The 22,707-nt window shown below is 41.6% G+C and overlaps 1 protein-coding gene across 1 annotated transcript; it reads right to left on the bottom strand.

Moving 5' to 3' along the window:
* Positions 1-4,211: 4,211 nt before the first annotated feature.
* Positions 4,212-22,334, bottom strand: LOC142302356 (uncharacterized). Its single transcript, XM_075343416.1, has 3 exons — positions 22,193-22,334; positions 14,803-16,956; positions 4,212-4,223 (listed from the first exon to the last, which is right to left on the bottom strand). Exons 2-3 carry the CDS (start codon positions 16,948-16,950, stop codon positions 4,212-4,214), a joined length of 2,160 nt encoding a protein of 719 aa, XP_075199531.1. The 5' UTR covers positions 16,951-16,956; positions 22,193-22,334.
* Between the last annotated feature and the right edge of the window lie 373 nt (positions 22,335-22,707).

The raw sequence follows: 22,707 nt of genomic DNA, 5'->3' as shown, positions 1-22,707 counted from the left end.
TTACCGCGGCTTTTGCCGCGGGTGTGGAATTCTGCCAGAGGGTGCGTATTTTTCTTAAGAAAAGTCAATTTTCTAGTGGGCACATAGCCTTACTTCTACTGTTAGACGGTGACAATACTACTCACTTTCTTCTGAACTTCCTCATACTGAGTGCAATGACCAATAAATTTGTGTTTAGTTTTTTACTCTATTTACAAAAAAAGTAGACTAATTTTGTTTTTATGTAAAAGACTAAAAGTAATTAGTTCTGTTTCATGGCACATTAACAAATTACTTCATATCTTGATGATCTGTGTACATTACAAATTAAAAATAATGTAAATCACTAATGTTTTCCCAGGCAGTGCATGCTAAAACAAGTTTTACTTGATCAATTAGGAATTATTAGTTTTTTATGTCTCGCAATAAGTGATATGAGACAGAACTAAGAAGTAGAAATAGATTTAGTGACAAACATATGGATAGGATTTATCTTACAATATAAATAACAGTTGCTCTGAATAATGTAAAATCTGAGTATTCGCAGCTTGTTCCCTAGTATAATACCTGCAACAGAGAATGAAAATTATTTTAAGTTACCCCAATGGAAAAAAAAGTATTTCTCCCCTTTTGTCACTTATCTATTTTTTTGATCAGTGGAATTCGGATTCCATACTGTAAATAATCTCAGGAGGATATACCTTTATCTGCCATCAACTCGGAGAAATGAGAGATTAACAGGAAGGAATGCCAGTCTTGTCAGAAAGGTCATGAAAGTAGAGAAGAGCGAATAAATTAGAGTAGAACTGAATTCTATTCGAATTTTAGAAAAATCTGCTTTCAGCAAAATACAGATTTTTTTGTAATTCACTTGGATTCCGCAAAATATATATGTACAGCGCCATGCAAAAGTTTGGTCACCCCTGGTTAAAAGGATTGTTATTGTGAACAGTTAAGCAAGTTGAAGATTAAAATAAATAAAATAAATAAATAAATATTTTCATCTCTTACAATATAAAATTGTCAAAAAAGAAAAATGGGCAGATGCAAACGTTTGGGCACCCAGCATTGTTAGTACGTAATAGCACCCCCTTTGGCAAGTATCACAGCTTATAAACTCTTTTTTAGTCAGCCAAGAGTCTTTCAATTGTTGTTTGATGAATTTAATCCATTCTTTCTTGGAAAAGTCTTCCAGTTGTGTGAAATTCCGGGCTCGTCTTGCATGCTCTGCTCTTTTGAGGTCTAGCTATAGATTTTCAATGATGTTCAGATAAGGGCAGTGTGAGGGCCATGGTAAAATGTTTAGCTTTCGCCTTTTAACCCTGCTGTTCTGCTCGGTCAAAAATGACCGAATTTGAAATTTGAGTTTGTTTTAAATATTCATTATGCGGTTCTGAAACTTGTGATTAATTGACTTTTCCTCATTTAAGGAGTTCTTACTATGGGTTGTTTTTTTTATTTTTTTTTGTTTACTTTTTTGAAAAATAACCAAAACATAAGTGTATAGTAAACCCAAAAAGGATTGCAGGTTTAATGTTGTCTTCTGTGGATTTAGAAGTGTGTTTAGGATCATTATCCATTTGTAGAAACCATCCTCTTTTTAATTGCATCTTTTTGGGAGAAATTGGGGAGGAGAAATGGGAGTCTATTTTTCAATATGTCATCAAAATATCTCTGAGCGAGGCAAAACAGCTATCGCAATTATATGTTATATACAGAGTATATAGAACCCCCGTGTGGATAAAGAAAGTGGGAGTGAGAACAGATTCCAAGTATCCAAAATGTACTGTGGAAAAAGCAGGGATCATGCACATGTTGTGGGAATGCCCGTGTTTACAAGGGTTCTGGATCACAGTGTTAAATTTAATTCAATCAGTGATGCAAGTGGACCTACCCAGAAACCCACTGGTGTGTGTGCTGAGGTATGTGGATGAAGTGGGGGTGGATGAACAAGAGAAACTGGCAGTGGCACGATTGTTGTATGCAGTAAGGAAACTAATTGCCTTGTATTGGCTATATGAAAAAGCACCGACACGTAAGAAATTTGTTGAAAAAGTGAATTATATTATTTATATGGAGAAAAATGTTTATATTAAAAGGGAAGGAGAACTCAATATGAGAAGATCTGGAGCAAGTTGCTGGACTTTCCAGGATTAGCGTCATTTGATCTACTGAAAGATAGAATATTTAGACTATAGGTAGGAAAGGAAGGATCGCAGAGGCTGCAAAATAAGGAGGGCAGGTCATTAGGTGAATAAAGAGGGATGTAGAGACTGGAGGGGTGAGACTGTCAACCGGAAGAGGGTGGGGGGAAGGGAGGGAGTATGTGTGAGGACTGCCCTCACAATTTGTTGTTATGTTTATGAAAGTTTTAAAATGCAATAAAAATGTATCTGATTTAAAAACACCTTGCTGCTACACCACCACCATCGGGCTCCCCCACCAACAGCAGCAGTGGTACACCACCTTACCATGCACCATGGGTGGCGCGACGAACTTTCCAAAAATCCCCCTCTGTATATATCTCCCCCTTTTCCTTTTACTCGAGTGGCCGTGCGACCCCCGGGTTTGGAGACCCCTCGAGCCACTGTGGATCCGGATCCGAGCAGCGGCAGTTGCCCGGCTGCCCACCCGGGGGCGATACAGATGCATGCCACTCTCAAATTGTGCTGGCTCTCTTTGCAAAGTCTAAAGTGTGTGTCTTGTCGCAGTTTTAGGAACTTTGAAAGCCCCTTACCAAATTACCAGACATCTATGATCATCTTCAACCCTCCAGCAATGTAATATGCCCTTTACCAGCATGATGTGCATTCAATGACACTGTTATTTTAAGAAGGCAGGAGACCAAGATTTTATTAACATTCAAGGCACCTATATTGAAGTGGAAATGTGTTTCTATTGTTCTGGATGTGCCTTATAACATTTATGGATTGTACTGTCTTTGTCCTCCTCCTCTCTGTTTTGTATTGTATTAATTATAGCATGTCATTTAGCCTGTCCTTATTTGCTTGGTGGGGATAGACATATGGGAATGACCTTAGAACGTCTTCCTTTACGTTTGACCTTTCGTGGAACGGGTGTTCGCCTGAGCTCCATTTGCTTCACGTCCCCCGTGTCTTCCCCGCATCTTTATGGAGAGGATGGGCATCCAGTTGTCTGGGGTAACCTAGGACACTGTAGGCTCCGCCGCATTCTCCTTGGTGGCCGTACCAGACACGCAGCACGTGGTGCGCATGTGCTGAATACGCGTCCGTGATGGGCCGAACCTGGTTGACAGGTAGGTTACATGACTGTCTTCTAAAATGTCCTGAGATGGACCAAAACTTACACCTCTCCCTGAAGAAGTGACGAATAACGCATGTCGGACTGGTCTTTGGTGGTGTAGGAGTGGGAGTGAGTCTTTTTATGGATGAGTTAGTTTGACTCTATTTTAGAGTCTATCCCTATTTAATAACCTTTTTGCACCTTGTGGACCCTCTCTAGATGTAGTGGGGATATTTAATATGAATAATGATGTGTCAGTCAGATTCTGACATGGATATATACTACCGCATAAGTCCCCTATAGATATTTTCATATACTCTAATTACCGTCAAGAACTTTTTGTGCGGTCTACTCTGTTTTGTACCTTTTGTACTTTTTTGTATTGCACTATATGTATGGGCTACTTTAAATTTCTATTGGAATTTTGTGCTCAATAAAAATGAATGACTGATTTTAGCATAGTACTCCCAAGTTTCCTCCCATTTTGCTACTTTGGATCACTGTTGTCACTCTATAAACAGAGCCCCAACTTATTTTCTATTTGCAATACCTGAGGCTGATCTCGCACCATGCAGAAAAAGGGTTGAAAAGTATTAATAAATCCCAGGTTACAACAGTAAAATTGTAGATAGAACAGCAGCTGATCATTGCGTGTGAGAAATTATTAACGTTTGAAGATATATCATTAATGTGTTGCCAAGATGGAAGAACCTTAAGGCAATATTGATTTCCTCTCACTTGACATTCATTAATGCACAATAGGTTCTTCAGTCTTCGGAACATAAAGCAGCTTTACACACACCAAATACATACAAAATGCAGAACTTAATGTAGATTTTTGTTCAGTAATGACTTCAACTTCCAAGAGTCTTAAGTAGCCGTTATTCCTCCTTTACCAAACCAAGAAGTATGTTATTTTCAGTTGTCTTGGGAATTTAGTTGATTTATTATACCTTCTAAATAACAAGCTAAATGTCCACCTAAATATTTAACAGAAAGTAGACATTAATTTGCTTATAATTGGAATTCAGTTCTTTGTTTGACTTATCTGTAGTCTTGGGCATTAGAGTTTAATTGCTTACACACTTTTTCCATTCTGTAATATAATCAATTTATAATTAAGTCTTATTTACAGAATCATGGACTATTAACCAGCTGCTGGAATAAAAATGAGCTGGGCACCTCAAAGAAAGGTAATTAAAATGTTTGCCATTTCCAATTTGTCTTGCTGTATTACTTTTGATCACAATAAACTGGATCATTAGGTAATTAAACTGGAGAAAATTAAAGTCTCCGATCAATTGTATGAAAATACATAATATTCCTTCAGTGTTGCTTTGTCGAGGTAGAGAGTGGTCTTGTGCTTGAAAATTATTTCTCCAAGGATGGTAGTGTTGGATTGTATAAATTGGATTTTCCTCAATTTCTGGAGTGATGGCATATCACTAGAGTATGCCATAACCTTTGATAAGTGGGAGGCCAATTCTGATACTAAAGAGTATACAGTTGTGGTGTGATGCCTGGTGTAACCTCTTCACTGTTTTTTCTTTGCATAGAAGTATCCCAGACAACTGTTATAGAAGAAATAGGGCCCAAAGTAAATAAGGTCGGCTGCAGTTCCCTGCATAGCCCATAGACCCAGAGCAACTTTAGAAGAGACAATTACTTTCCCTTAAATCCTAGGAATGGTATAGGTCCCAAAGGTCTGACACAAATTGATCACAAAGAGATGTTGTACTGGACACATGTATGCTATAGCTGTCTAAATATAATATTGTTTAAAGGAAAGGTGTCTTTTTTATTTTTGTATTAATAATAGTGATTATGAAATCAAGTATTTTTAATGCAAAATTAAATTCAATGCTTAGTTAGTTTTTTATTTAATTCTAGTTTTACTGAAACACTGGGGGCTGCCATTGTGAATTTGCTGTGTGTAACGACAGTTACTCACCTCAAATATGGCATCCCCTGTGCATAAGGCCTCCTTCACACGTCTGTGTCTCGGTACGTGTTTGGTCCATTTCCTCACATGCTGGAGACAAGGGCACACATAGAACCATTAAAATCAATGGGTCTGCGCTTACGTGCGTGTTTTGCCATGGCACATGTGTCCGTGTGGAATATATGTGTGCCCATGTGCTCCACATGTAGACATGTGCGTTTTTCTCTGGCATTACGGGTGTCACACGGACCGAATACGGACCGCACAGATGTGATCCATGTGACACACACCGGAGAAAACACACGTTTCTGTGAAATAAAAAGAATTTCTATACTCACCTTCTCCAGCGCTGCTGTCACTGCCGCTGCTGTCATTTGCTTCCGACCCCCGCTCATTATGCTCATTGCATATTCACTCCACTTCAGGCTGGGAGCAGCAGCAGCAGCGGGGAGTCGGCAGGGCCGGAGACCTGCAGACAGCCACTAGGTCTATGGTGTATGGCTGAGTGGTAAAGGCTGTGCCTCTGGAATTTGGTACCTGGGTTTGATCCCATGAGTAGCAAGATTAAACTTGACTTTTTTTGAATTGCCAGAAGTAGAAGATTTTTATTTTAAATATTATGCTGGCTGCCACACAAAGTCTAGTGATGTTCCACTTTTAATATCTGACGTGTTAAGGAACAGTTTCAGACATGCTGTGCATTTACATGGTAAATACTTGCCTAATCTTTTTACTCCGAGGACTGAACACAGGTACCAAACTCCTGAGGCAGCACCTTTACCACTCAGCCATACACCACAGACACACTGGCTGACTGTGTTTCTTGCCTAATGAGATCACCATGCAACTATTCTGTTATAGTTCTTCTGATTCTCATTCTGATGTCTGAGATGTGACTTTCGCACTCATTAAACTCGCCGATCAGACTCAAATATCATTTGAACTTGGCTTGGAGGAGGTCAGTGTGAAAGGCCCATTGTGTTTCAGACACCATTGCACTGATCACATAAACAAATTAAAAGTCAATACCCCTGTAATGAGTAAGTAGCTCAGTGGTAAGTGATCTGTCTTTGAGAAACAGAGCAGCAGGTAATTTGTTTTTGTTTAATTTGAAATGATAATACTATGTGTGACACAGATACCTTGCCATTAAGCTATAGGTAATTGTCACTGGTCAGATGTCACTGTTCAGATATCACTTGTTAAATGTCACTGGTCAGAGTAAGTTGTCAAGGTCAGTGATCAGTTGTCAGACTCAGTGATCAGTTGTCAAAGTCAGTTGTCAGAGTCAGTGATCAGTTGTTATAGTCAGTGATCAGTTATCAGAGTTAGCAATCAGTTTTCAGAGTCAGTAGTCAGTTATCAGAGTCAGTTCTCGGAGTCACTGATCAGTTCTCAGAGTCAGTTATCAGTCAGTTGTCAGAATCAGTGATCAGGTATCAGAGTCAGTTGTCAGTTGTCAGAATCAGTGATCAGTTATCAGAGTCAGTTGTCAGAGTCAGTGATCATTTATCAGAGTCAGTTGTCAGTTACGGAAGACAGTTCTCAGAGTCAGTGATCAGTTCTCAGAGTCAGTGATCAGTTTTCAGAGTCAGTAATCAGTTATCAGAGTCAGCTGTCAGTTATCAATCAGTTGTCAGTTCTCAGAGTCAGTTCTCAGAGTCAGTGATCAGTTCTCAGAGTCAGTGATCAATTCTCAGAGTCATTTGTCAGTTATCAGAGTCAGTAATCAGTTATCAGAGTCAGTGATCAGTTATCAGAGTTAGTTGTCAGAATCAATGATCAGTTATCAGAGTCAATTGTCAGTTATCAAAATCAGTGGTCAGATTCAGTGATCAGTTTTCAGAGTCAGTGATCCGAGTCAGTGATCAGTTATCAGAGTCAGTTGTCAGTCATCAGTTAGTGATTAGTTCTCAGAGTCAGTGATTAGTTATTAGTTCTCAGAGTCAGTGATCAGATATCAGAGTCAGTCCTCAGAGTCAGTGATCAGTTATCAGTGTCACTTGTCAGTTATCAGTCAGTTATTAGTTATCAGAGTCAGTTCTCAGATTCAGTGATCAGTTCTCAGAGTCAGAGATCAGTTCTCAGAGTCAGTGATCAGTTCTCAAAGTCAGTTGTCAGTTATCAGAGTCAGTGATAAGTTATCAGAGTCAGTTCTCAGAGTCAATGATCATTTATCAGAATCAGTGATCAGTTTTCAGAGTCAGTAATCAGTTATCAGAGTCAGTTGTCAGTTATCACAGTCAGTTGTCAGTTATCAGAGTCAGTGTTCAGTTATCAGAGTTAGTTGTCAGAATCAGTGATCAGTTATCAGAGTCAGTTATCAGTTCGTGATTTGTTCTCAGAGTCAGTGATCAGTTATCAGTCAGTTCTCAGAGTCAGTGATCAGTTATCAGAGTCAGAGATCAGTTCTCAAAGTCAGTGATCAGTTAACAGAGTTAGTTGTCAGAATGAGTGATCAGTTATCAGTTATCAGTTATCAGAGTCAATTGTCAGTTATGAAAATCAGTGGTCAGAATCAGTGATCAGTTTTCAGTCAGTGATCAGTCATCAGAGTTGGTTGTCAGTTATCAGAGTCAGTGATTAGTTCTCAGTACACAAGGCACTCCCAAGATGATTTGAAGACCCCCATACAGCGGTGGATTCCGCGTCTGACAGCCCACACAGCGTGTTCCCTCACACATGTGCTACTGAGGAAGGTCTACATAGGACCGAAAACATTTTTGTTACGCACATGAATACATTTTTCTTCAAATCATCTTGGGAGTGCCTTGTATACTTCTCACTGTTTGGCTTTGGAACCTGAAGGGCACCCCAGTATCTCCTTGATGCATATATAGGAAGTGCCATTCTCGTCTTGCTATAGTGATTAGTTCTCAGTCAGTGATCAGTTATCAGAGTCACTTGTCAGTTATCAGTCACTTGTCAGATTTCAGAGTCAGTTCTCAGAGTCAGTGATCAGCTCTCAGAATCAGTGATCAGTTATCAGAGTCAGTTGTCGGTTATCAGAGTCAGTGATCAATTATCAGAGTCAGTGATCAGTTATCAGAGTCAGTTGTCAGTTATCAGAGTTAGTTGTCAGTTATCAGAGTCAGTTCTCAGAGTCAGTGATCAGCTCTCAGAATCAGTGATCAGTTATCAGAGTCAGTTGTCGGTTATCAGAGTCAGTGATCAATTATCAGAGTCAGTGATCAGTTATCAGAGTCAGTTGTCAGTTATCAAAGTCAGTTGTCAGAATCAGTGATCAGTTAGAGTCAGTTCTCAGAGTCAGTGATCAGTTATCAAAGTCACTTGTCAGAGTCAGTTATCAAACAGGGTATTTCTGATGTTTGACACTGATATATGATCATGTCTTAAAATGGACACTGTATGGTTGGAACCCTGTGTGACTACAGACCTATTACATCAGTAAATAATTAGCTACTTCTGGAACTTGTAATTCCACTGTGGAGGAAGTATACTAAAGCAATAAGTAATAAGACATTATTACTGGGTCTTGTGATTTCACTAACAAGGAGCTTATAGCATGACCAGCAGTGGAATGTATGTTGTTTTTATTATATGAAGTACACCAGTGAAAATATGTACTGAAGGCAGGGATGGGGAACCTCCGGCCCGCGGGTCGTCTGCAGTCCGCAATGAAGTTTTCTGCGGCCCCGGGGCAGATTCCTGGGGCCGCAGTGATTGGGCCGGCTACCGCGTTTTGCCAGTGGCTGGTCACCGGTAGAGATGAGCGAACCGGTCCCGGTTCGGCTCGAGGTCGGCTCGCCGAACGGAGGCCCCGTTCGAGTTCGGTTCGTCGAACGTTCGACGAACCGAACTCGAACCGCATTCTTGATCTGAGACCACTCCATCAGGGTGATCTGCCCCACCTCTGCATCTCGTTGGCCCAGGCTATACGTCATGACGTATTGCACCAGGGCTCGGCGGTGCTGCCACAGTCGCTGTAACATGTGGAGAATTGAATTCCAGCGTGTCGCCACATCGCATTTCAGGCAATGAACCGGCAGGCCGAAAGACTTCTGGAGCGATGCAAGTCGCTCAGCTGCGGCGCTTGAACGGCGGAAGTGAGCAGACAGTTTTCGTGCCCTGTTCAGAAGGCCATCTAGGCCGGGATAGTGTGTTAAAAATTGCTGGACAACAAGGTTCAACACATGAGCCATACAAGGCACCTGTGTCACCTTGCCCAGGCGAAGGGCCGCACCCAGGTTTGCAGCATTGTCGCACACGGCCTTACCAGGCTGCAGGTTGAGCGGAGACAACCATTTATTAAACTCGGACCGCTGAGCTGACCACAACTCCTCAGCTGTGTGACTCATATTCCCAAGACATGTCAAGCTAAAGACCGCCTGATGCCGTTGCGCTCTGCTGCCAGCATAGTAATGAGGCGTGCGTGATTCCTTCTGCGCAGTGAGAACGCTGGTGGCCTGACCAGGCAGGCTTGGGGCGGAGGTGGAGGACCCAGATGAGGTGGAGGAGGCAGAAGCAGTGGTGGAACTTGGACAGACAGAGGATTGACACACAAGTCGTGGGGACGGCAAGACTTGTGCAGCAGACCCTTCAACATCTATCACCATAGTTACCCAGTGCCCAGTCAGCGACATGTAACGTCCCTGTCCATGCTTACTGGTCCAAGTATCGGTGGTGAAATGCACCCGTTCACACACAGAGTTTCTCAAGGAAGCGGTGATGTTGTGTGCGACATGCTGGTGTAGCGCGGGCACACCTTTCTTAGAGAAGTAGTGGCGACTAGGCATCTGGTACTGGGGTACAGCGACAGACATAAGGTCTCTAAAATCCTGTGTGTCCACTAGGCGGAAAGGCAGCATTTCGGTAGCCAAGAGCTTACAGAGGGATAGAGTCAACCTCTTAGCTTTGTCATGGGTCGCAGGAAGTGGCCTTTTATTTGACCACATCTGAAGGACAGAGATCTGGCTGCTGTGTGTAGACGGTGTTGAGTAGGGTGTCCCTGGAAAAATGCAGGTTTGTGAGGAAAGTGCAGGCGGAGACATGATGTTGCCTTCATCCAACGTTGGTGCTATCGATGTCTGAGAGAGCTGTACACACTCACTTGTTTCCCCTTCCAAACCAACTGACGACCTACCAAGCAAAGTGCCTGTTGCGGTTACAGTGGTGGAAGTTGTGCGTGGAAAAACAGGTGTGACAGCTGTCCCCACAGTCCTAGAAGATGAAGAGCGCGCGGATGCACTGGAAGGGGCAGGCGGTGGATGGTTCGCTTCGCTAGGCCGCATTGCAGCAAGGTGAGCTTCCCACCGGGACATATGATATTTATTCATGTGACGATTCATGGAAGAAGTTGTCAAACTGCTGAGGTTTTGACCTCTACTAATAGAACCATGACGAATTTTACAGATCACATAATTTGGGCGATCTTTTGCTATGTCAAAAAAGGACCAGGCTAGGCAAGGCTTAGAGGGCATGCGACCTGTTGATCCACCCCGACTAGTGCTCAGAGGCAGAGTGTTGGCTGAGGATACAGTTGTAGACGTGCTACCAGTACTCCGACTCTGTCCAGGAAGGCGCAAGGTAACTTCGTCATCAGTTGCATCCTCCTCCACCACCTCTGTTGACCTCCTCGAGTGCCTGACTGTGGGTTGACAGTAGGTGGGATCTAGAACTTCATCATCAATTGTTGTGTTTGCACTCCCCTCCCCCTCAGACCGAGCCTCTTCTTGCCCTGACCGAATATTTAAGTTGTCATCCCAATCGGGTATCTGCGTCTCATCTTCATCAGTATGTTCCTCATTGTCTATAACCACAGGTGTTACAGTTTGTGACAAAGGGTCAACATTATGCTCAGAAACTTGGTCCTCACGGGCTGAATCAGAGCCACAAAGGTTCTGGGCATCACTGCAGACCATTTCATGTTCTGTACTCACTGTAGCTTGGGAGCAGACTTCTGATTCCCAGGCTATAGTGTGACTGAACAGCTCTGCAGACTCAGCCATCTCAGTTCCACCATACTGTGCAGGGCTGATGGAGACTTCAGAGCTGGGAGAAAGCAAGTTTGATTGGGATGACAACTCAGAGGACTGCTGTTTTTTGGATGCGGTACTTGAAGTGGCTGAGAGGGCACTTGTTGGACCACTTGAGATCCATTCAAGCATTTTCCTTTTTTGGCCATCATCTACCTTTGTTCCTGTTGTTCGTGTCCGTAAAAAAGGGAGCACATCGGATTGTCCACGGTAAGTAGTAGACATCTTACTTTTGCTGGTAGATGGTCTATCTTCAGCAGATGATAATGGAGCTTTGCCACCTTCCCCACGGACAAAACCTTTTTTTCCTTTTCCACCACGCCTCTTCCCCTTTCCACCAGCATCTGTCATTTTGCCACTCATGTTGATTGCTACAAGATTGTGCACTGAAAATGTGGTAGTAAAAATTGAGAGGTGGTGTAGATTGCAGTGGTGGTCTATCTTTATTAACAGCAGAATAATAAAGAATAAATATCCCTGACAATGCAACTACGGTCCTTAAACTGGCAGCATTAATTGCTAGTATAATGGCTTAGTTATAATGAGTTGGAGTGTGCAATGCAGGCAGACGTGCTGCAAATATCTTTGCACTAGTGGGACTAGACAAAGGTCCAATAGCCAAGTTTAGGAGACCACTAGGTAAACTGAGTGTTTGCTAGTATAATGGCTTAGTTATAATGAGTTGGAGTGTGCAATGCAGGCAGACGTGCTGCAAATATCTTTGCACTAGTGGGACTAGACAAAAGTCCAATAGCCACGTTTAGGATGCCACTAGGTACACTGAGTGTTTGCTAGTATAATGGCTTATTTATAATGAGTTGGAGTGTGCAATGCAAGCAGACGTGCTGCAAATATCTTTGCACTAGTGGGACTAGACAAAAGTCCAATAGCCACGTTTAGGATGCCACTAGGTACACTGAGTGTTTGCTAGTATAATGGCTTAGTTATAATGAGTTGGAGTGTGCAATGCAGGCAGATGTGCTGCAAATGTCTTTGTACTAGTGGGACTAGACAAAAGTCCAATAGCCACGTTTAGGATGCCACTAGGTACACTGAGTGTTTGCTAGTATAATGGCTAAGTTATAATGAGTTGGAGTGTGCAATGCAGGCAGACGTGCTGCAAATATCTTTGCACTAGTGGGACTAGACAAAAGTCCAATAGCCACGTTTAGGATGCCACTAGGTACACTGAGTGTTTGCTAGTATAATGGCTTAGTTATAATGAGTTGGAGTGTGCAATGCAGGCAGACGTGCTGCAAATATCTTTGCACTAGTGGGACTAGACAAAAGTCCAATAGCCACGTTTAGGATGCCACTAGGTACACTGAGTGTTTGCTAGTATAATGGCTTAGTTATAATGAGTTGGAGTGTGCAATGCAGGCAGACGTGCTGCAAATGTCTTTGCACTAGTGGGACTAGACAAAAGTCCAATAGCCACGTTTAGGATGCCACTAGGTACACTGAGTGTTTGCTAGTATAATGGCGTAGTTATAATGAGTTGGAGTGTGCAATGCAGGCCGACGTGCTGCAAATATCTTTGCACTAGTGGGACTAGACAAAAGTCCAATAGCCACGTTTAGGATGCCACTAGGTACACTGAGTGTTTGCTAGTATAATGGCTTAGTTATAATGAGTTGGAGTGTGCAATGCAGGCAGACGTGCTGCAAATATCTTTGCACTAGTGGGACTAGACAAAAGTCCAATAGCCACGTTTAGGATGCCACTAGGTACACTGAGTGTTTGCTAGTATAATGGCTTAGTTATAATGAGTTGGAGTGTGCAATGCAGGCAGACGTGCTGCAAATATCTTTGCACTAGTGGGACTAGACAAAAGTCCAATAGCCACGTTTAGGATGCCACTAGGTACACTGAGTGTTTGCTAGTATAATGGCTTAGTTATAATGAGTTGGAGTGTGCAATGCAGGCAGACGTGCTGCAAATATCTTTGCACTAGTGGGACTAGACAAAAGTCCAATAGCCACGTTTAGGATGCCACTAGGTACACTGAGTGTTTGCTAGTATAATGGCTTAGTTATAATGAGTTGGAGTGTGCAATGCAGGCAGACGTGCTGCAAATATCTTTGCACTAGTGGGACTAGACAAAAGTCCAATAGCTACGTTTAGGATGCCACTAGGTACACTGAGTGTTTGCTAGTATAATGGCTTAGTTATAATGAGTTGGAGTGTGCAATTGTTAAATAATGGGTTTACGGCGACAACTGCATAGCCAGTATATAATGATTGGAGCGAAGATAGGTCAAAAACATATTATGAATTTATTCAGATAAGAGTTGGAGGGTTACAGTCATTAGAGAAAAATAACTGTCTTGGCTTGAGTTAATAGATGGAGACAGATAGGAAAAAATAACAGTTCATATCTCTTACATCGCTGTAGTGTGTAAGTCGTCTCGGGATGGTCTGTAGATGGTCTGGTCGGATGGGTCCGTCTTTCTCCTGTCACCTTCTGCCTCTCCCTCCTTCTCCCTCTACCTTTGAAGTGTGGGCTTCTTTTATAACCCAAAACCCCTCCTCTGGATTGTCCTTATCTCTTTACATGGTAACACAAAAACTAACTATCCTTATTTTAGGTTGAGCATTACATCATGTCACGTGGTACATTTTACCCGCGAAATAAGTGTACCTGCGCACTAGAGACCTGTAACAAAACCTACTTCAACTTATATATAGAAACCCTTTGAGGCTCGCTGAACTTTGACCTCAGTGTAACAGTAAGAAGTCTCTCATAGCTATTTCAGCTCTTAGCCCAACATTCTAAACAATATATAGCACTACTTTGACAACTTTGACAAACAATGTCAGATGGCTTTGATGGACAACTAGCAGATGAGTTTGGTTTTTACCATCTCAAACTCTTGGTTTAGCATTTTCCAACTCACAGACTTTCCTTAAAGGGATGGGCGATATACATATATTTATGAATATATGTAATCCAGTCTATGAATCAATCTCCATAAACTCACTATTTTACAGTCCCCCCTTATATGGAAGTTTGATGAACCCCGGGAAACCCTAACTCAATCGTGTCATCATTCGTATCACATACATTCTTGTTGGAAATTCTAGACCAATATTTGACTTGATAAACCAATCTGCAACTTTCTGTCAAAAAGTCATCTTGCGATTTAACATTCCTCTAAGAATGTTATCTTCCTTTTTCATTTCTATTTTTATGTTCCTATATATCTTCTGAATTCTACACATCACAAAAACTTGATATATAATACACATCAAAACTAATAAAAATATGATTATGATGGGATTAAATAAAACATTACCAACCGCTGACTGAAAAGATGACTGAGACCAGGAATGTACAGATTTACTAAAACTCTTCCACCAAGTTCTACCTGACATTCCATTCCATTCGTGTTCAATATCACTTAATTCACCTTGTTCATGTCTGAATATAATTTCTGCTTCCTTTAACTGTTTCGTTAATAAATCTAACAAACCCTTGTCTTTCTTTATTTCACTTGTCCACATATCCCAAGGAAAATCATTTATCTGTGATAAATTGAATTGTATGGGAAATGCCGTTAAGTTTCTCTTTCCTATAGAAGTGATATTAAAACTTCCTTCTTTTTTTGAAAGAGATCTCACATTTCCTTCTATACAATACAAACCCATAGGTAGGTTTTCCTTATGTACACAAGCAGAATAGTAAACAGAAACCACCTCTGTCTCAGACATGACCTGAAAACATATCTTAGTTGGACTTACTGGAGTCACCAGATCATGTAATGTCTGTACAGTCTCTATTCTCGCATGACAAGAAGAATGATTATGAAAACATGAATGATAAATCACCTTATCCTGTCCAGGTAAACACATCACCTTAGAAACAAAATGCAAACATGAAGAAATGTCTACTTGTTCAGTGTTCACTCCATCAAATGCAAAATCTGTGTACTGCAGTTGATAGAACACTTGTTGTGTGTTGCTCACAGGTATACCCAAAACTGTAACAGGAACAATAGTCCCCTCTCTTCCAATCACCGGGATTAGCGATGTGCCAACACAAATGTTTCGTTCACATCCTAACCACTTATTTACCCACAAATCCGTATGATTCAATGCAAAATCATACTCTACAGGTAAATTTCGCAGTATTCCCAGTGGAGTAATTCCACTCTGTAAAGCTTGTGCAATCAACTTTAAATTAGAAGAGTACTCTACCTGTATCTCCAGGCACGCTTTAGCTACTTGTGTTTCGTGTGTGCTTTCCACGAGAGCTAATGTAGCATCCTGTAGATGTGACACGGAAGAGCCTAGTACAGCAGCTGTATTCATTACCATCTTTTCAAGAAGTTGATTCAGACTCTTCTGAACCTTTACACCTTTTCCTCCAATAAAACCAATATTATCCAAATCTGACTTAAGTGTCTGTATATTCATGGCATTAGTCAGACTTCCCACTGTCCCAATTCCTCCCAGAATTCCTTCTAACACTCCTCTCTTACTCCTAGTCTGAGCTGTTCTTTTCCCAAACCACTGTTCTATCCCCATCTCCATGTTTATGAGATGTGATTGACACTGAGGAAACCTGGTAGAGATCTTCCAATGAGACATATTGAAAATCCACACCATTGTCATAAATTCTCCATCCCTTAATAAGGACTTGGACTGAAATTGATTAATTTGGAAAGGAGAAGACGGCATGAACCTCGTGTCTGTGCATGCACTATCTGCTGCTGACCAAATATTCACACTAACGTCTTTACAATGTCTGTAATGTGCCTTTGTTTCAACGCAACACTGGTAAATTCCAGAGTCCCTGGAAGATGGATTCTCTATGGAAAAAATGAACGTATCATCCATCCACCTGATATTACCAATCTGACCTCTGTGAATGACATTAGTTGGACTGTTTAAAAAACTTCCCAAAAATGATGAATTTTTGGTCCATGTCAACAAAGACTCAGAAGGCAATTTCAACCTTGTGTTACATTTTAACATTATGGGTAATGTATTTACTTTATTATGTACTGTCTGTGGTGAAACCCTTATTTCCGGAACTATAGTGTTAGTAGCGGTAAACACTACAGATACCTGAACTTGCACAGGTTCCCGTGTTATCTGGAAATTCCATGTTTTGACCCAATCTTTATCTCCTTCTGTGATGGAGAGTAAAGAAGGATCCAGAATTTTCCCAAAAACCTGAGTTTTTAACAAAATTTCTGTTTTGGATCTTCCAAACTTTCCCTTTGCAATCATGTCATTTGTAATATCACCGGACCATACAGCAGGTTCATCACCTCTGATCTCTATGTTCCAGTATAGTACATCTGTAGGAGAACATTCCCATGTACCAGTTTTATTATTGTGTACATATTCTCCTTGTAATTGTGTGAATCTAGTTTTAGGTCCTGCAATAGCATGTAATATTATGTCTGTGTCGTGTATGAAATGTAATTCAATGCAACATTTTGTTCCATATCCCATGCAGATATTTCCTGTTATCTCCACAGAATTGTCCGTGATGTCCTCTGTCAGTAAGTTCCGTGTATCTGATCCTCTTGGTCTTCGAGAATGTTGAATCTCTCTAGTCTGTTCATTCACATCATTGGCGATTGTTCCTTGATGTAACATGTAAACAATGACGAAAATAAAGCAAAGCAGCAGGAACGTAGATCCCATCACGTAGAAGCTTGTCTTGAGCTTGGGAAGATGTTCTTTCTCCAGAAGGCTTGATGTCATCTTTCCTTCAAAGTCTTTAGGTTCTTTATTCCAGTTCGTATAGGAATCCATTTCTTCCTGGAAAGAAATGCAGTATCATTACTTTGTCACAAATATTTTGCACTGGTCAACGTGAACCCACACTTTTTGTGTTTTCCGGGTCTTTTTTACCACATTTGACACTCGGTGCACAAGAATCATGACTTGTCCCATAGTCTCAAGGACTTCAAAAGGACCTTCCCAATTACACTCCCATGGTCCACTCTTGCGAAAGGTTTTGATCATCACTAGAGCACCTTTCTTGAATTTGGACTCATAGGGTGGCTCCTTTTTCTGCATTCTCGATGCCGCATATGGCAGAATCGCTTTCAGGTTCTCCTGTAGCGATCTCAACCATTGGGACCTTGAGATAGCATCTTTTTGTGGAGTGGATAAAAATGGCTCATGTGGAAACCACAATGGCATTTTTCTTCCCGTCATCAACTCAAACGGAGTGAATTGAGTTGTAGAAGAGATTGAACCTCTTATACTCATCAGTATGAAAGGAACCTTGTCAACCCAAGTGTTACCTTTGTCCAAAAGCATCTTTGCAATTCTGGACTTGATTGTCCTATTCATTCTTTCCACAATTCCCGCAGATTGTGGATGATAGGGGACATGAAATTGCTGTCGCGCCCCTAGAATAGCACAAGCAGTTTGCATGATTTTACCTGTGAAGTGGCTACCTCGATCGGAGGTAATCATCCTTGGGATCCCCCAAGTACAAAAGACATGTTGTACCAATTCCCTTGCTGTGGACAAAGCATCATCTTTCCTAACAGGTAATATTTCTACCCATTTTGAGAACACATCTACCACAATCAATGCATACCTGAGACCATGTTTACCTGAGGGTAAAGGACCAATATAGTCTATCTGCAGTGTAGACCATGGACCATCTGCAGGTGCGATCCGTAGAAGTGGTGGCTTCTGTCCTTTAGGTCTTGGATTTATTTGGGCACAAATGAGACATGATAGTACAACACTTTGAACTGTTTCGTCCATTTTTTCCCAATAAAATTTCTCCTTGAGAATGACTAACAATTTCTGTTGTCCCAAGTGACCTAAACTCTCATGGTTGTATCGAGTGAATTCTACCTGTAGATGTTTTGGTACAACTGGACGCAATTCTTCATTTGAACTGTGACACAAAACCCCATTTTCACAGATGAAAGGAGGTTTTGGATCATCCAGAAAAATAACAAGAGAAGGATCTTTTCTCTGTTCTTCTGCAAATGAAGGTATGTACGTGTCTGCTCTCTGAACCGCTGAATTCTCAGAGGGTTCAGAGTCAAACACTTCCTCTCCTGTCAGGGCAGCTTCTTTGGCTAGAGCATCTGCGGTTGCATTTCCTACAGATAACTCATCATCAGATCTTTGATGTGCAGCGACTTTCACTATAGCAAATCTATTTGGGGCCCTAGATGCCATCTCAAAAATTGATTCTAGAGTTTCGCGGTGCAACAAGGCTTTGTTGGACGAGTCCACGTAGCCTCTCCTTTCCCAAACAGGCAGGTAATCGGTTAGGGATCTGACAACATAGGAGCTATCACTGTAGATTACCATTGGAGTTTGATCATCAGCTTCATTCAGCTGTAGGACCATTCTTACCGCTTCTATCTCTGCCCTTTGAGCTGAGAAATGACTCGGTAACTTGTGTTTTACCACTTGTCCTCGCTTGGAATAGAAAATTCCATATCCTGTGTGATAGTGTCCTTCCAGAAAAAATCTAGAACCGTCTACAAACACAGGTTCATCTGCGTCTTCCGACTGTCGTCTGAAGAGAGATGGACTTGGTTCATGGAACGTTTCTATGCAATCATGGGTTTGTCCTTCATACTGCATCAATTGAGGAAGAACATACTTGGCCTTATAATCTACCTCAATTTGATTTGGAGACAATGAGAGCAACCAATGGGCAAATCTCTGATTTGACACACCTGGGATGTTTTTCTCAAAGAGAAGTTTCAGTGTGGAATGTGGCGTTTGGAGAATAACCTTTTGGAACCCGATGATGTGTTGAGTGATTTTTATCGCAAAATACACTCCCACCAGGTGTCTTGCGCACACCTCAAACCCCCTCTCAACAGGTGAGAGAAGCTTAGAGAAGTACCCCAAGATTCTCCATTCCCCCCCTTGCAGCTGCAGCAAAACCACAGAGATACTTGTCTCTGAAGTGTGTGCTTGAAGCGCAAAAGGTGCGTTCTTTTCCACCATACTTAACGCAGGTGCGTGTTGTAGATCATGTTTCAATTGTGTGAAGGCTTTTTCCTGTTCAACACTCCAGGGACCAAAATAATCATCATTGTCACCTTTTAAAAGATCATACAAAGGTCTGGCTTTGTCAGCAAAATTTTCAATGAAATCCCTTGAGTAATTTACAAGTCCTAAAAAATGTCTTAGTGCCTTGTGTGATGTTGGAATTGGAAGAGATGCAATTGCCTCTATTCTGTCCTGTAGGGGTCGCCGTGTACCTGGACTTAGCAGAACTCCTAAAAACCTGACCTCAGTCTGCATCAGCTTGACCTTTTTGGTATTCAGTTTTAAACCTGCATCATGCAGCAGCTCAAACAATTCTGCCAGTAGAGAAATATGCAAATTCTCATCCTCCGTACTCAACAAGATATCGTCCACATATTGCAATAAACATTCCGGACGAGAAAATTTCGACAAAACGTTCGCTAGCGCCTGATGAAAAATGCTTGGCGACATACTAGCCCCCTGAGGAAGCCTACAGCATACATATTGCTGATCGAGGTGGTTGAATGCAAATCGATATTGGCAACTTTGCTCAATCGGTATACTGAAAAAACCATTACTGATATCCAACACTGAGAAATACCTTGCCTTAGCATCCAATCTCGACATCATGTCATGTGTATCAGCTACAATCGGTGCTACATTGGGAGTACACTTATTGAACATCCTCAAGTCCAACAACATCCTATAGCTACCATCGCTTTTCAGAACACACCACAATGGATTGTTACAAACCGAATTTGCCTTTCGTATGACACCTTGAGCCAACAATTCCTGTATAATCTTCGACATCGGAGCAACTGACTCCGGAGGCAACTTATACTGACGCTGAGGAGGTGGGTCTCGGCCTTCAATTTTGACAATTACATCCTTCATTGTTCCAACCTCATTCCTGTACTGAGCCCATAAAGAAGGAAACCGCTGTACTAACTCAGTCAATACTTCGTCACCACCAGTTTCAGGCCACAAATGATCTGCTGACACTACATCGGTCAAACAAATGGTCCCGACATGACTATATTCATCTGGATCAATAACTACCGCCTTACAACCGTTAGAATCTTTCCAAACTGTTTTGTTACCCAAATCAATAATCCAGCCATGCTTTTCCATAAAATCAGTGCCAATTATATTCTCAGTATCCTGACAACACCAAATATCCATTTTCGTTTTCAAAAAACCAGGTATTTCCAAAGAAACATCCTGCGCTAAAGTCACCTTTGTTCCATTTTTACCACTGAAACCAACAATTGTGCATACAGGGGAATCTGGCTTTAAATGTAAATCAACATTTGTGACACTCAATTGCGCACCTGTATCAAGGAGAAATGTTACTTCCTGACCCTCAAGATTTACCTTTAAAAATGGTCGACCACAGCTATCCATTGAAACTCGAGTGACGAATTCCAGTGGATGCAGCCTGGGGACCGGCTTTGCGAGTCAGGATGATGGAGAAGGGAGAAGAGCAGCAGGTGTCTTGCCCCTTCCATCCAATCCCTGTATGGACATTTCCCTTATCTGTCTGGTCAGAGGTGCATATGGTGATTGGTTATTTCTGTTGTCAGTATGAGTGGGCATGTATGGTGATTGGTTATTTCTGTTGTCAGTACGAGTGGGCGTGTATGAAGGTGGAGGTGCTGAAGATGGGGGAGGTGCACTGGATGTGTTTGGCATCAGTCCATTTTCCTTACCCAGCCTTTCCTCAACTCCCGCCCTCAGGAATTTCTTGCATTCCCACTTCAGGTGTCCGGGTTGGCCGCAAAAAAAGCAATGAATTGTGCTTTTCCTGTTACCCCCCCCTGAATTCTTGTTTTTAGAATTCAACACCGGTCTTTTGTTGTTTTTGATCTGTTTTTCCTGGGATACTAATGTGTCAGTGTTCCCTTCTATCATGGCTATTTTTGATTTTACCTGATTTTGCTTCATTCGTCTACGTATTCTATCAATAAATGACGTGACCTCTTGTAGACTTTCCATCCTAGAAGCTATTTCGAATGAAGCAGGGTCCAAATATTTAAACTTTTTAACAAAGGCCTTGATCATGGAAGGCGGTTCTTGATCAGATCCGATTTCCAGTACCATTCTGTAGGCCTGTTCGAATTTGACTACAAAGACGAATGGATCCTCCTGTATGTGTGTCTTAAGGTTTTCTAACAATTCGACTGTTGGGGTAGTCTCTCCTGTGGTAAAGAGAATTAACTGTCTCAGCCTATCTTCCTTTGTGTCATGGATCAGGTCATTGTGTTCGTCAGTCCTAGGTGTTGCTTGTAACCTTTTTGCCATGTGGGAGGGAAGCCATACCCTATAAATCTTGTTTCTCTGTTCATTCGTCAGATTATATTTATCGGAATGTGACTCAAAAATGTCCGCATTATGGAAGGCGTCCATTTTATCATCATATTTCGGTATGTCCTTAATGATTTTCATTAATTGGTCATGGATTTTAATGTTAAGACGGGCGGCCTTATCATGTAACTTCTTTTTCCGAAGTTCCCCCTCATTCAGACTCTCGTCCTCGGCCGTATTCAGCCCGTCCGGTACGTCTGAACCTAAAGCTTCTGTCTTGTTCTGTCTCGTATTAACAGATACATATTTAATATCTTTCCGTAGTTTTGATATTAAATCTGCTCTTGTTTCCAACTGATCCTCCAGATGTTCGATATGTTCTGCTAATATCGAACAATTTGGACAATCTGTTGTTTCTGAATCTGTGACGTGTGTGTCTGTTGTATTGGGCGTGCCTGTTGTTATGGGTGTGTCAGTCACCATGCAGATAGTGTGTGCATATGGCTGTGCCCCACCCACCATGGAGTTGTAAGTGTATACCATACCCAATACATTCTGTATCTTTTTCTGTAACCGATTTACAGTAAAAAACTTTTTATCTAGCTTAGAATTCTCAAGTTCACATTGCCGGTACAGATTTGACCACAACTGTGCGTCACTATGTGTATGATCAAAAGAATACTCTACATGACAGTTACTAAAATAATCATGAATAAAATCCATTTCTCACCAGTATGTGATGCTTGTCCTTGAATGGCTTCAACCGTCTGTTGGATGGATGGTCCTGGAATGGCTTTGGCACATACGACCTCCGTGCAGCTTTGTCACGTTAACCCTCTCTTAGGTTCTGATGTGGACACAGTGTATCGTCGTTCGCCTGCAGCTTGGACAGAAATTACTCACAGACCCCCACAGACCCCCCTTCTCGGACAAAGGCAGGGAATGACGTGAGAGAAAAAAAAAAAAAAGAGTCCTTCTGCAAGAATAGGCAGCGTGAAAAAAATCACCTTGCACAGAAAACAGCTGTGTTTCACAATCATTCAGGCTGGTGCTCGCCAAATGTTAAATAATGGGTTTACGGCGACAACTGCATAGCCAGTATATAATGATTGGAGCGAAGATAGGTCAAAAACATATTATGAATTTATTCAGATAAGAGTTGGAGGGTTACAGTCATTAGAGAAAAATAACTGTCTTGGCTTGAGTTAATAGATGGAGACAGATAGGAAAAAATAACAGTTCATA

The sequence above is a fragment of the Anomaloglossus baeobatrachus genome, chromosome 4 (genome assembly GCF_048569485.1).
Source record: "Anomaloglossus baeobatrachus isolate aAnoBae1 chromosome 4, aAnoBae1.hap1, whole genome shotgun sequence".
Lineage (NCBI taxonomy): Eukaryota > Metazoa > Chordata > Amphibia > Anura > Aromobatidae > Anomaloglossus > Anomaloglossus baeobatrachus.
The sequence above is the reverse complement of the archived record's forward strand: the minus strand, read 5'-3'. Positions and strand labels throughout refer to the sequence as shown.